Below are 15284 nucleotides of genomic sequence, written 5' to 3'. Positions count from 1 at the left end.
TAACCCTTCTACACTTCTTCCTACAGAAGCCGAGAGCCTCACGATGGAGAGCCTCACGATTGCACCACCTTAGTAGAACAGGTCTGCAAGCCACGACCCAATCTTACTGATGTGCCCCTATTGAACGCTGCTGTATGTAAATGCCAGGCACACACTAACGCTTCTGATTCTGTCTCTCAAGGGAATACTGTTGCAGATGCTGCTGCTAAAGCAGTGGCCGCATCAACTCAGGCCCCTGTGCTCCAAATGGTGTCATTACCTGCCTTAACTGAATATGTATTTTCTTTACAGGATGTAGCTGACTTACAACACAGTGTGGGACCTGCCGAGATAGCTCTGTGGAAAAACAAATGCTCTTATGATTCTACTCATAAGATTTGGCGAGGACCCACTGGGTTGCCTGCCCTTCCCCGTTCATGTTTCCCTTATGTAGCTAAGTTGGCACACGGCCAAGACCATGTGTCAAAGGGAGGGGTGGTGAATGTTGTTAACAATTTTTGGTTTGCTCCAGGTTTTTCTACATATGCTAACCAATTTTGTGCTAAATGTGTGATTTGTATGACCAATAATGTAGGCCGCAGCACGCCCATGTCCGTATCAGCTCATCCGAGGCCGGAGGGCCCCTTGAACATGTCATGATGGATTTTAATGAATTAACACCTTGCCAAGGTTACAAGTACTGCCTTGTGATAATTGATGCTTTTTCTAAATGGATTGAAGCATTCCCCTGCAGACATGCCACAGCTATGGCAGTAGTAAAAAGCCTGATGAGAGAGATTATACCCCGATGGGGTCTGCCACCTAAATTGACATCTGACAATGGTTCTCATTTTGCGAACAGTGTGGTACAGAACATTTCTGAAAGCCTACAAATTGATTTACGCACACACTGTAGCTACCACCCCGCAAGCGGAGGCTTGGTGGAGAGAGCGAACCAAACAATAAAAACTAAACTAACTAAGCTCATGGCTGAAACAGGGCTCTCCTGGGTTACAGTATTGCCATTGGCCCTGATGTACATGCGTGGACGCACGCACAGTACTACAGGGCTAGCACCTCATGAAGTGTTAACGGGACGCCCAATGCGGATGCTGAACACACCTTTTCCTCAAAATAGGCTCACCCTAATGGGATGTGAGGATGAAATGGTAAAATATTGTGCTGCTCTTAACAATGTTCTGAAGTTTATTTTTCCCAGGGTAAAAGCTGCTCTAACCGAACCGAAGGAACCGAAGGCTCCACAAGCTCCTGCCAGGGGACTGGGTGATCATCAAAGACCTCCGGAAGCATTGGCATCAACAACGCTGGACAGGTCCGTTCCAGGTGCTCCTGACAACGCAGACAGCGGTGAAAGTCGCTGAACGATCAACCTGTATCCACGCAAGCCATTGCGGAAAAGTGCCCTATAGCCCGAAGGAAGATGTATCGCCCCCTGGAACAACGTAGACGGCTCGGATGGCCTTGGGGACAGTCAGCTTTGGACCCCCAGAGTCCTGACTTATTTTTCTTGGCAGCATATTAACTGTGTTTCTCATCTGGCTCTTAACTGAACTAAAAGATAATAAAAAAGAGCCAGATACTACAAACCACAGCTACGCTGAAAATCGCACAGAACTCAGAACAAAAACAACATTGCACACATGGAGTGTAGAACATGATTGAAAACATGCGGACAATGGTTGGTGGGAAATGCTCAACCATACTGTACGGAACACTTTGAACATTACTGACACTGGTTTATATATGATGTAGTGATATTGTTGTTGTTTTTGCTTATCATAACTTGTGTGAAAAAGTTATGTACTAAAACTGTTGACACTGTTTTAAACATGCCCCTGCTTACTAATGATGACCAGTGTAATGATTCAAATGATGACCCTTTCAACAAAATGGCAGATGACCTGATGAGTTAAGATAGTGGGGAAAATCTGCAAGCGGGATACGTTGGGTCGTCACTTTGTTCATATTACACTACATGTTAAACTTTGTAAATCTCGCTTTAACTTGTACTATTGTGTGTGTGTTTGAATCCATTTTCTGAATAAGGTTGAGACAAAGTCTCAAAAGGGAGGGAATGTTATAGAAATGTTACAGAAAATAGAACTGACTCGACATAATGTACTGGCATTTTGTTCTCCCATAACCTTGCATGCCTTGCTAAAGATAAGGAACCGCAAGATGCCTACACTGCAGCTGCGGCTGTGAGAAAAAAGGATGAGCCAGACGTGTCTTTTTGCACGTATACCCAAACCACCCATCCTTTTTATCTGCTTGCTTAGTTTTATGCCAAGTATGCATAGTTATAAGTTTTCTCTTATATGCTAATACCTGAATCATCATTGGCTAACCCTCTGCCTTGCTGACAATTTTAAGGTATATAAGAAACTGATCCAACTCTGTATGTTGGAACACTGCTCGATGATTATCTAGCACCCTGTGTGCTGAGAGTGTTCTCAGTTTGCAAACTTAAGAAATAAAGGCCTGTGTGTTTGGAATTCGCAGTCTCGCTTCCTTTATTAGAATTTCCACGACAGGACCCCTGCGCTTCCCTGACTGTGTGACTCCCCCTGCACACCACGCGATCGTGCCTTTACCAGGGGAGACTCTCGGGGACCCCTGCGCTTCCCTGACTGTGTGACTCCCCCTGCACACCACGCGATCGTGCCTTTACCAGGGGAGACCCTCGGGGACCCCTGCGCTCCCCTGACTGTGTGACTCCCCCTGCACACCACGCGGGTGTGCCTTTACCAGGGGAGACCCTCGGGGACCCCAGCGCTCCCCTGACTGTGTGACTCCCCCCTGCACACCACACGATAAACAAGATAGCACACATTTTAACTGTGTGCGCTGTGTGAATAAGCACACACAAATAAGCGTACACACAATTACGCACATTTAAATTTAGTGTCACCAAAGTTGCACTTCATACATTTCATTAGTTTATTGCAGTTGCTAATATTTCATTAATTACCTGTTTAATATCTATAATGTGTGTTTTGTATAATTGTATACTGTTGTTTCTGCTGAAATCATCATTTATCAGGAACTAGCTAGTGTTTTTTCAAACAAGGGATGGCTTCTGAAAAGACCTCTGAAAGCAGCTGTTTTGATGTGAGGTGATTTAAGCAATGATCACTAGGGTCATGCACCTGCAATTTAAACTGACAGCTGACTTATCAAGCCACTTCAGAAGTGAAGCTTTTTAAATTATTAAAAAATAACTTGTTTCAAATGATTGTTTCTTTTTTTTCTTTTTTTATCATTCTGTGTGGTTCTTTTTAAAATGCGTGAAATATTGTTGGGTTGTTTTTGATAAGTCAGTGTTAGGATGTTGTAGCAGAGTAGAGGGAGGAAAATGGAAATGTAGTCTAGGTAGGATACAGGACTACATTCCCCAGAATGCCTCTGGGGCTGTAATGGGAGCCAGGATGAGAATCGCCTGGCAATAAGCTAATGAGACACACCTGCCTGCGATCAGGCAGGTGTATTTAAACAGGTCTAAAACAGTTCTGGGGTCTGTCTGCCTGTGTGAGACTTGTAAAACATTTTTTTTTCAGGTTTACTGTCCAAAGTTGTAGAACAGCTGTGTTATTACAATGTTACACCACCAGGGGGTAATAAAGCACCGTGTACATGTGTCGACAGACAGAAGGGATGTGTTAATATGTGTGGCACTGTAGGAAGCTACTTTCAACAAAGGATCTTAACTTTTGAGGGTCTAAATATTATTGCAATTAATAAAACCCCTGCTTCCCTGGAGTGAAATGAGCTGTTACTGAAGGACATGTACTGAAGTTACAATAAGCACCTTATTGTATTAATGGGCTGTTACTGAAGGACATGTAGTGAAGTTACAATAAATTAATTAAATAAATGATATATAAATTCCTATTTATATATCATTTTGTATTTTCCTTTATTTATATTGTATATATATATATATATATATATATATATATATATATATATATATATATATATATATATATATATATATATATATATATACTGTATATATGTGTGTGTGTGTGTGTGTTTTGCATTTTATTGCCTGTAACATACACTTTTATATTTTGTTTAATTTCTGTAAATCGCTTTGGATAAAAGCGTCCGCTAAATAATTCAATAATAATAAATAATAATAATAACATGCACTACAGGTACAATAAGCACCTCATTGTTTTAACATGCTGTTACTAACGGACGTGCACTGACGGTACAATAAGCACCCCATTGTATTAAGTTGGCAGCAACCGACAGCACAGAATTTCTGGTTGAACAGCTTTATTAAAACAATAATTCAGGGTCAAAGGATATGCCAACAAAAGTGTGCAGAATATCAGACATTTGTCTCCAAAATATAATTGAACCCAGATGACCGTGGTTTCACCTAATCAATCATTATAACTGTGTGAATGTATTGTCACTAGCTAATGAAAGAGAGTGCAGCTAACAAAGGTTTTCTGGTGAGCTCTGGTGAGCTACATAGATCTCAAATGTGCAGTTTTGAAAGAAACACATGTTTTTAGCAGACTTGTATTTTCATTTTAAAACATGACATCTGCTACAACTGTAAGTTAAATGATTTTTCAATTGTATCTGTGTTTTTTTTTCAGGAAATATGTTTCACTTCCTGTATCAATTCACCCCAGTGTCTTGAGAGTCATGTTACTGTCAGTCAGTCAACAGGAGAAGCAGCTGATTGCTGCAGAACATATATATTTCATTTTAAAACATGATGTCTGGTACTACATTAGATTAAAGACGGGGTCACGCTTTACTTTAAGGACTGTTTTTGTTGTTTATTAACTGTTAACAAACAGCCAATAAACATGTTAATGTACATTATTTATTACAATTTTTTTTGTTACCAGAGCTCTATGGATGATCAATCAAACACCAGAGCTCAATACCCAGTCGATCATATTCTTGAAATCAGGTTTATATTAACCCTAACCCTAACCTTAACCCTAACCCTAACCCTTAGCTGAAAATGAACAATATTTGTTAACAGTTAATAAACTAAAAAACAGCCCTTAAAATAAAGCGTGACCAAAGACAATGCCATGTCTTACATTACTGTGTTTTTACAGTGTAATTACAATGCAGTTAGTTCCATGTCTTACACCACTGTGTTTTTGGTGTAATTACCATACAGTTAGTTCCATGTCTTACGTTACTGTGTTATTATTACAGTGTAATAACCATATAGTTAGCTCAATGTCTTGCAGCAATGTGTCATTGCAGTGTAATTAGCATACAGTTCATTCCATGTCTTGCGTTACTGTGTTATTACAATGTTTTACTATACAGTTAGTTCCATGTCTTGCATTACTGTGTTATTATTACAGTGTAATTACAATACAGTTCGTTCCATGTCTTGCGTTACTGGGTTATTACAGTGTTTTACCATACAGTTAGTTCCATGTCTTACATCACTTTTTGTTTTGATTTACGTCTTAACTTTTCTAATGGTCAAGTCTTTATTTATGTTATACATTTTACACTCATTTGTATTTGTTTTTCCATTTTTGCCTATGTGACTATCCACTCACACCTCTGCAAGCTCAGTGTCTCTTTCATGGATAATTAGCAGACTCCCAGTCCTTTCCTTTCATTCTCACTTCCAAAAAACATCTTAAACAAGTGGCTTATAATACCTAGATCTGGTATCTAAGATGCAACAGTGAATCGATCGATGAATTATTATTGTATTATTGTGTTATGTGAACATTAGTTAAGCATGTATTACTTGATGAATCGCCCTGGTGTCCCTACTGGGGGCCTCACAGAGTGAGCTGCTCTTCCTGTGCGTGTTGCTGCACTAGAGTTATGTCTGTATTTGTGTTGTGATCAGAAATAGCTGGTCTTGTTGCTTTTTAATAATAACATTTCCTCAATGCATATGCTACTATGTATAATACTATTCACATGAATTTTATATTTGCTTCATGTTTTTAAAAAGTAAAGTGTCGAAGCATCGATTATAGTGGGTATGATTTTAGGAAATTGGTTTCTGTTCGCCAGTTTAAATATGCATTCTCTGATGTTTACAAACCATTAAAAATGGGCAATGATACATATTTTTGGGTTATTATTATTTGTTTATTTAGCAGATGCCTTTATCCAAGGCGACTTACAGAGACTAGGGTGTGTGAACTATGCATCAGCTGCAGAGTCACTTACAATTACGTCTCACCCGAAAGACGGAGCACAAGGAGGTTAAGTGACTTGCTCACGGTCACACAATGAGTCAGTGGCTGAGGTGGGATTTGAACTGGGAACCTCCTGGATAGAAGCCCTTTTCTTTAACCACTGGACCACACAGCCTCCTCCTAAACCTATTGATTTTGTAAGGACAGGTCACATGCGTGTTATATTTCATATGAAATTATTTTTCACTTGGTCAGTGGGTGTGTATCAACATGCTGGTAAAAAATGAACAATTTCTACAGAACTAGCATTACTGGTATATAACCCGAGAACTAACATAGCTTTGTTTACAGCCATATTTTCATATCAAAATATATAAATAGCTAAAAGTATGTATCCATACCAATTATAAAACACAGTTATTCTTCATTCAAGAAACATTCGGTTGAGCTGCAGCGAGCTGTGCTGTGCTTTCAGTCTTGTATCAGGATACACATACATATATACCGCTATCATTGATACACAATTAATTCTACACACCTACTAATTAGAGATGAATAAAGCAAATAACAGTGAAATTTGAAAAAAAATGTACAAAATAGAAAATAATTGCTTTTTACAACAACAAAAGAAAAAGCCCACTATAAAAAATACATTATTACACTTGAGAGGGTACAAGGAAGGGCAACCAGGCCTATCCCAGTGGTATAAGCCAGGGGTGGCCAATCGTGGTCCTAGAGCGCCACAATCCTGCAGGTTTTCTGGGTCTCTTTAAATCATCAATGGCCAAAGACCTTGGAAACATGTTCGTGTTGACCAGTTAAGAAAACAATTGGTTCAGTTAAGAAAATAATTGGTTCAATTTAGTAATTGAGAACTCGGGTGGAATGAAAACCATTAGACCCTGCGGCTCTCCAGGACTAGGATTGGCCACCCCTGGTATAAGCTATAAGGAATAAAATAATTAAACCAAAGTCACTACTTCAAATTTAGCTCAGGGAGTAGAAAAAGAGCTCATAATTGGAAGCAGAGTAAAAGTTTAGAACAGAAGCAAGGAAGCCCCTTTTACACAGAGAGGTCTAAATCAGGGGTCTCCAATCCTGGTCGTGGAGGACCACTGTCCTGGTTTTTATTCCAATTGTACCCTAAATGACTTAATTGGACCAATTAAGTGCTTATTAGAAGAAGTTTAATTGGTCCAATTAATTAATTTAGGGTACAGTTGGAATAAAAACCAGGAGGGACACCGGCCTTCTAGGATAAATGCATGAAACAGCTACCAGGTGAATAATCTCCACCCTGGTGATGTGGCCACGGAGGAGCAGTGGAGGGCTGTACAAACAAATCACTTCTATTGGATAGATACTGATAGGCTGAACAGAAGCCTGGTATTCAAAACCATTATCAACACCTGCAGTTTACAGCAGCCCACACCATGCGTGCTGCAGGCTCCACCGGCAGCTGTGAAGTACAGCCACAAGTACAACACTCACCCTCGCAAAGCAAAACAGAAAGTACAACATGGCGAGTCGACCCTACATTTAACACCAGAGCAAAAGAACAAAATCTGCATGCATGCGTCTGAAAATAAGAAAGCAAGTCAGCAAGACATCGCATACGTTTTCTCGCCTAAGTGAGGCATATACTGTAAATCAAAGGAAAATCAGAGACATTCTGATGGATAAAACAAATGGCTTACCTTGATGGAAAGGGTCGATTTGCTTAACCTGAAAAAGGCTTGACACAGTCAAAAATAAGTGACTTTTATAAACCACAGTAAATGTCAAAAAAAAAAAGTACTGGAAGAGGTTTGTTTGTTTACGTCCAAGTTTTGCACAAATGAAGGCTGACTTAAACTAGCATCAGTTTTGTAAACAGCAGAATATTTTTTTTTTGTTTTTAAAAAGTGCTTGCCTGTACATATTCAACTTTTTTTTTTTTTTTTTTTTAATATTTTATTTAAATGGCCTGGAGATACTGGAATTGTATAACTAAAAAAAATAAAACGTTTGAATTTATTGCAAACATATAAGGTTGTGTGTGTGTGTGTGTGTGCGTGTGTGTGTTTTTGTTTTGTTTTTTTTGACCCTCACTACCACCCTCGCTTATTGCCCGTTTTTCGCCCATGGCTCTTCGCTGGCGGTCTAAAGTGGGTGATTGTATCATTATAAGTAAATGGCTAATTGCGTGTCGTATAAACACAAAAACACGATGGGTAACGCAAAAATAATCAATTTTTGACTAAAGATGACTCCCGTCCTTTCGTCCCCTGAGGTTTAAGTCTTTCCTCGCTCACTGATTATTAGAGCCATCGAGTACCTTCTTTGGTCTTTATGGAAATAAGGCCTTAGCAGTGCTAGATTTCCTTCCTGTGTTACAGATAATAGGCAGAATTTATATTTAGAGAGAGAGAGAGAGAGAGAATTATCTGCCTATTATATATATTTATTTATTTATTTATTTATTTATTTTTTTATTATTTAGCAGACGCCTTTATCCAAGGCGACTTACAGAGACTAGGGTGTGTGAACTATGCATCAGCTGCAGAGTCACTTACAATTACGTCTCACCCGAAAGACGGAGCACAAGGAGGTTAAGTGACTTGCTCAGGGTCACACAATGAGTCAGTGGCTGAGGTGGGATTTGAACCGGGGACCTCCTGGTTACAAGCCCTTTTCTTTAACCACTGGACCAAACAGCCTCCCATATATATATTAGCGTGTGGCTGTATGGATCGGAGCACCACGTCTGTTTAAGCACGTCGTATTGCGATAGAGGAGCAGAGACTGCCTGATCATATGACTTGACCTGCGATCAAGTCACGTGCCACGTGAAACACAACAAGTAGTGCCATCAAGATTAAGATATTTTAGAATAAAACACCAACGACGACACGCTGTTTTAATACAATACCAACTAATATATGCGAAGGTACCAGTACTTCGGAAAATACATTGGAGAGAAATCAACATGAGGAAACAACCTAGGTTTATATGGATTACAGTGGGGCAGTCTCCATGTACCGCTTTCTTAAACCGGGTTCCCATGAAGTTTTTAGGTTGTCTTAAAACACAGCCTGCCTCATTTGTCCCCCAAAAAACAAAACAAAACAAAACAAAAAAACAGACAAACTGTAGCTTTACACAAATAACAACAAAAAAACAACATTCCATAAGAAAGCGCTGTGTACTATCCTGTATTATTTGCTAAACATTTTTTGACTGCTTATATATTTAAACCTATTATACACGTACATATTCGTAAGAGATAAGGACGACACATTTCCAGATAACTTGGCTTTACGACAAAAGAGTCTGCAGTTTGCACTTCCCATTTTGTATTTCAAACTGCCAGTAACTAGCACTGTGGCCATTGCTCATTTTCAAAACTGGCGCTAATTCAAACATCGAATTGAGTCAAATGTGGATCAGCTAAGACTGAATAATTTGACATTAAAGTTAATTGAGCGTGGTGGTAGTAAAACAGTAAAGGGAAGCAAATTAATATACAAAGAGGGACTCCCAAAACAATAACAGCCCCTGGACCCCCATTAAACTTAATTCCGGCCCTTATTATCTGTCTCCATATAGGTTCCTGTGGGCAGCACAGAATTAAAACGTGTGGCTCAGGTGGGGTCCTGTTACCTGTAACACAGGGAGGAAATGAACTGTGTTTTGGAAAGGCAAATGGGCTTCAACTAGGAACTGAAATGAAGTGACCAGCACAACAGTCTTGCGAATAAAGCCTTGGTTATTTTATCCCCTTTAAAAAAACATAGAAAAAACTATATCCAGTAATTACACATGAATAAAAAAATAGCTTGTCTTAAGAACCATTTACTTGTTTAAACCCTTCATTTTTAACAGCGTTCCCCCAACCGTCCAGGTTTTTATTTCCAAAATGTGTTTTAAACATGCATTGTTTTCTAGTGCACATAAGACAGCACTGCAGGACTCCAAGACTTTAAGCTCTGTGTAGCTACAGTGATTTCTCTGGATATTGAATCACCAAACTGCAATACAATTTTGCCATGCTTTCCTCATGGTTTTACTAAGCATTTACCATAGCTTACCATGGTTTGCTATTGCTAATGTATTTTACCATACCTGTCTAATTACCTGCTTGCTTATACTTTACCGTGTTTTCGCTATGCTTTTACACTTTGCTATGTGTTTACTATGGGAAACCTTTATAAGGGTATTTGAGGACAAGGGTTGCAAATCACAGTGTTTGCGCTCATCTAAACTTATTGTGATCTCCACTGCGCAATATTCATCCCCTCAGCCCTTGAAATCCAGTCTTTTAAAACACTGCTGGATGTTCCTCATCTTCTTTGCCTTCCCCACAGCTTCCACGCTTTTCCCGGTGCCAGCGGAACTTATACCCCTGAGTCAGAAACTCGCTGGTGCTGGCTGAAGAGCGCGTGGTGCTACGCCTGCGATTAAGGTCAACATCTTCCACCAGAACGCTCTCCATAACCACGGTCAGTGACTGGCGGATCTTGGCGGTAAAATCGGGGCAGCTGAACACGTAGAGGAAAGGGTTAATCACGCAGTTGATGAAAGTCAGGCTGGCCACCAGGGGGAGATATTTCCCAACTATGACTTTCAGATTAGGCTGGTTTCGTGAAGTCACTTCGAGAAGGCTGAAGATGTGGTAGGGAATCCAGCAGAGGATGAACGTGACAATGACCGCCGCGATCAGCTTGAAGAAGCGGTTGGAACGGCGCTTGTTGCGTCTCTTGATCCGGAGGCTCACGGCTGTGTAGCTGCTTATGATCACCAGCAGTGGGATGAGGAAGGACAAAATGAACTTGCTGGCAGCCAGAAAGTCCTGCCTCACTGCGCAAAGGGACTCAATATCATCATCCGGGGAGCTGTAAAGAGCGTAGTTGTAGTAACACATTATACCGCCATCAACACGCTCAATGGTGTCTCTGAAGATGTAGAAGGGGATAGTGTTGATGATAGCCAAGACCCAGATTCCCAGGCAGACCCGGGTTGCCAGACGGACATCGCGGTGGTTTTGGGACCAGACTGGATAAAGCACTACCAGGCAGCGATCTACACTGACGGTGGCCAGAAGTAACCCGCTGACAAACATGTTGAGGAAGAACATGGAGGAGTGGATCTTGCAGAAGGTGTTCCCCAGGGTCCAGGTGTGTCCTTTGGCCAGGAAGTAGGCGAAGAAGGGTAGCGAGAGGGAGGCCAGGAAATCAGAAGCGGCGAGATTGAGGATCCAGACGCTGACCACCGTCCGGCGTACTCGGAAGCCGATGACCCACAGGATGAGCAAGTTCTCCAGGATCCCGAATACTGCGATGATCCCGTGCAGGGACACCGATGTGTAGTCAATGTGTGTGTAATTGTGTGAGATATTTATCATAACCTGGATGAGGGGGCAGTACTTGGTCTTCATCTTGGGTTGGAACTGGGTGACGGTTGTGCTCTGGAAATTCCCTGCAAAAAGAGAATTAAACATACTGTAAATCTAACTGATAGGAAATTCAAGGTTATCAATGTGTACCCTGATGGGATTTTATTAATTAGAACATTTTATACTAATGTTAGTTCCATAAATCAAACCCATTTTGCACTTGCATTAGTTACATAGGTCTTAAATGTGCAATTTTGATGGAAAGACTTTATAGCAAATGTGTATTTTCATTTTAAAACATACTTCTGGTATTACACTAGGTTAAAGAAAGGGCACTAGCTTGGTCTGTTACTGCTTTACTTCTTGGGTCATGTTATTGGCTGAAAGCATGTCAGTCAATAGGGGAAGCAGCTGATTGGTTATTGACAGGAAAGAAGGCAGTGAAAGGGTGGGGACAAATTCACCCTCCAGGTGGCCAAGGAAGTGCAACACTAACGAAAAGAATGACTTGCAAACAGAGAATTCTTTAACCTAGTGTAATTCTAGAGAACATGTTTTGAAATTAAAACACATGTTTCTTTTAAAACTGCTCATTTGAGACCTACATAATGAATGGATATGCATGGTGGAGAAATTACAATTTCTTGAAATCCCCATGAATGTATTTTTAGGGGTATGTGGCAAAGTGGTTTGTAGTGCACAGGTGCAGTGGTGATGTGGTGCTTAGGAATGAGAGACACAACACAGTTCACGGTGAAAAAGCAGCTCTTTATCTGCTGACAAATAATAATACCTGGCTCTACACAACGATGTGTATCGCTCAGGCAAACCACAGGGTTCAGTCCTGAAATAATAATACACTAAACAAGACACACACAAACACAATACGGTCACAAGTCCAGAGTGAGTGCTGTTAGTGAAAGTGGTGATTTACAGGTTTATTTGTGTGCAATGGTGAAGTGGAGTCTGGGTTTAATTGCTGGCGATTTAGCTACAGCTCCCAGAGGTTAGTCTTCTATAATGACAAGCACAGACAGTTACAAGCAAACAAAACACTTAACACTCACGGTAATTAATTACTTCAGTTTCCCAAACAGGTCCTTTCATAACCATAACGAAGGAACAGATTACATCGTCACACCCCCTGTTGTTATTATTATTATTATTATTATTATTTATTTCTTAGCAGACACTCTTATCCAGGGCGACTTACAATTGTTATAGGATATCACATTATTTTTACATACAATTACCCATTTATACAGTTGGGTACAGCAGCAGTGTCCCCCACCTGGGATTGAACCCACGACCCTCTGCTCAAGAGTCCAGAGCCCTAACCACTACTCCACACTGCTGCCCCAATTACATGGAGACAGCCCACTCAGAAATGAATAAAGTGGAATGTTTATACCCTTAGTCACGCCCCCTCCGATAGCTAGTTCAATCACGTACCACATTAGGGCGATGACTTTGGGCATTGTGACTCTGCCCCCTTCCTGGATGGCTGGCTTCTGACTCACCCTGGAATGAACTGCCAGACCACCCAGTATGAGGCACACTGTACAAGCAGAAATACAACAGAATCCAGCTGTGACTTATTCCAATGGGATATATCTTGATCACATCAAGCCCTAAGTTAGGCAGTCTTATATTCATTTCTTATCATCAAATACCCCAATTACCACTAATCCAGGACTAACTGATGATATCATAGGTAAGGTAGTCAAAGATTAGTGGTAATCAGTGTCTGAATCCAGCTGTATACCTTTTTACCCATTAAGTTAAGCTAATTTAACATGTAATACCCAGCTAGTTTGACTAGTGAGGTGACTGTATACTACAGAAAAAAATGAATACTAGAAAAATGTAAAGGAACGTGAGGATTTGGAGGAAGAGCTCTTGCTGGGACATATGGAGTTAACACACTGCAGTAGGTCCCCTATCTATGTATTGTACTAGCCAGGCCCCATCTTGCTTGAAAGGAATCTATGACTAATCACAAATGAGTTCCTGTTTTTCACAAGCCTGACCGCTGTGCTCTTTGTTTTCTGTGAGTTTAGAGATAAGTGCTAAGATAAGAGATAACCTAACCTGGTTTTACAGGGTGGTTGCATGACACCTTAACTTCAAACTCTTTATATGACAAGATCATTAAAACAGACATTTGAAATGAATGTGTGTCAAAATATATATTTAAAAAGATGAGCAAAGCAAACACAGTCTGCCAAACTTGGGGGAGTAGTGGACTCAGAAACTGCAGCCCAGTTAATTCTAAGGGATTTGAATAGAAGAGAATTTATGCTGAGATAATACAATGCTCTAGTTCAGTGGTGCTCAACTCTGGCCCTCAACATCCATTCCAGTCCTGGTCTTTATTCCAACCAGGTCATAAATGAGTTAACTGCCTCTTAACAGCTTCAATTAACTACATTAGAACATACTTGGAGTAAAAACCTGGACTGGATTGGATCTCGAGGGCCAGAGTTGAGTACTACTGCTCTAGTTAGACCTTGCATAGAATATCGTGTCCAGTTTTAGAATTGGGCTGATCCCAGGACTTAATGGCATGAGCTATGAGGAAAGGCTAAAAGAATTTAAACCCCTCTTCCTAGAAAAAAAAAAGGAAAGAGGCGACTTCATTGAAATGTATAAAATTCCTAAATGGTAACCCAGACTTCAAATTTAGTACAGAGTAGAACGAGAGTAAAAGTAAGTTTAGAATGGAAGGTAGGAATGCATGGAATAACCTACCAGGTTTAATAGATGGATTTTAATTTGGTTGAAAATGTGTAATAATGCAAGGCAGTTTCTGTAAAAACTCTATTTGCCAAATTAACTGGAACCAGTGGATCTTCGGATAAGCAAATTGTTTGGATAATTGAATTGTTCGGATAAGCGAATTGTTCGGATAATCGAACTGTGAAATTGACTTTCCCAATCAAGAAAACTCCTAAAAGATCATTCAACTCCTTTAGATCCAGTCTTGTTCTGTAAATACTGAGATTGAGGCTGAATGTATATTATTGGCACATTGTCTATGACAACAGGACAGAAAAGCACAGCACTCAAGACAGGCACCAGGGGTGCTGTTCGGATAACAGAGGGGGTTCGAGTAATCAAGGGTTACTGTGTCGACAGACAGGATCACGTAAGGTTACACATTTTAAGAAGGCCCTAAAAAACAAGGCATCTACCTTAAAGTATACAGAACTAACACAATAATTGCAGCAGATCTTAACTAATATGTATTACCATCACTTCCTAGATAAACATGTATTTGATTTGTAATGGTATTTTTTCATAGTATTTGTAATTAATAAAACTGGTGAAGGTCTCTCACTCTATTTTCCAGGCTGCTCTTCCTGTTGAAGGAACGCAGCCGGCAAACGTGAGTGGCTCCTGGGATTTCTAGTCCTTATAAGAAAAAAACTATTTTGAATGTTTTTCTTTTTTTTTTTTAAACCTGAAACATTGTAAATGTTTGCCTTTTCTTTAAAAGAACTCCCAGATGATTGGCTCACATTGGAGCACCAATCACTGCTCTTCCTGTGACTGATGTGTTTTCAATGTTAGCATGCGATCCCTCGAAGTTGAAGTGTAGCCTTGAAGTATCTGCAAGGAGCGATCGATAAGTATTCTTCACTAACAGCTTGAAATAAATTAACATTAAAAAATCTAATTCACCTTCATCATAATGTGTGCGTTTCTCATATAGAAAAATCTGACACCTACGAAGTGATGGCAAAATACATTTG

At 40.1% G+C, this 15284-nt stretch overlaps 1 protein-coding gene across 2 annotated transcripts in view; it reads right to left on the bottom strand.

The window, feature by feature from the left end:
- Positions 1-8082: 8082 nt before the first annotated feature.
- The window catches only part of LOC117404530 (prostaglandin D2 receptor 2-like), a 31397-nt gene continuing 24195 nt past the window's right edge, over positions 8083-15284 (bottom strand). For both annotated transcript variants that reach the window (XM_034007393.3, XM_034007394.3), the window contains exon 2: positions 8083-11612. In XM_034007393.3, the coding sequence (XP_033863284.2) occupies positions 10456-11612 (1157 nt within the window). In that variant the 3' untranslated portion in view covers positions 8083-10455. The remainder of the gene's footprint in view (positions 11613-15284) is intronic.

The sequence above is a fragment of the Acipenser ruthenus genome, chromosome 50, assembly GCF_902713425.1.
Source record: "Acipenser ruthenus chromosome 50, fAciRut3.2 maternal haplotype, whole genome shotgun sequence".
Taxonomy (NCBI): Eukaryota; Metazoa; Chordata; class Actinopteri; order Acipenseriformes; family Acipenseridae; genus Acipenser; species Acipenser ruthenus.
Note: the sequence above shows the minus strand (reverse complement) of the source record. Positions and strands in the feature narration are given on the sequence as shown.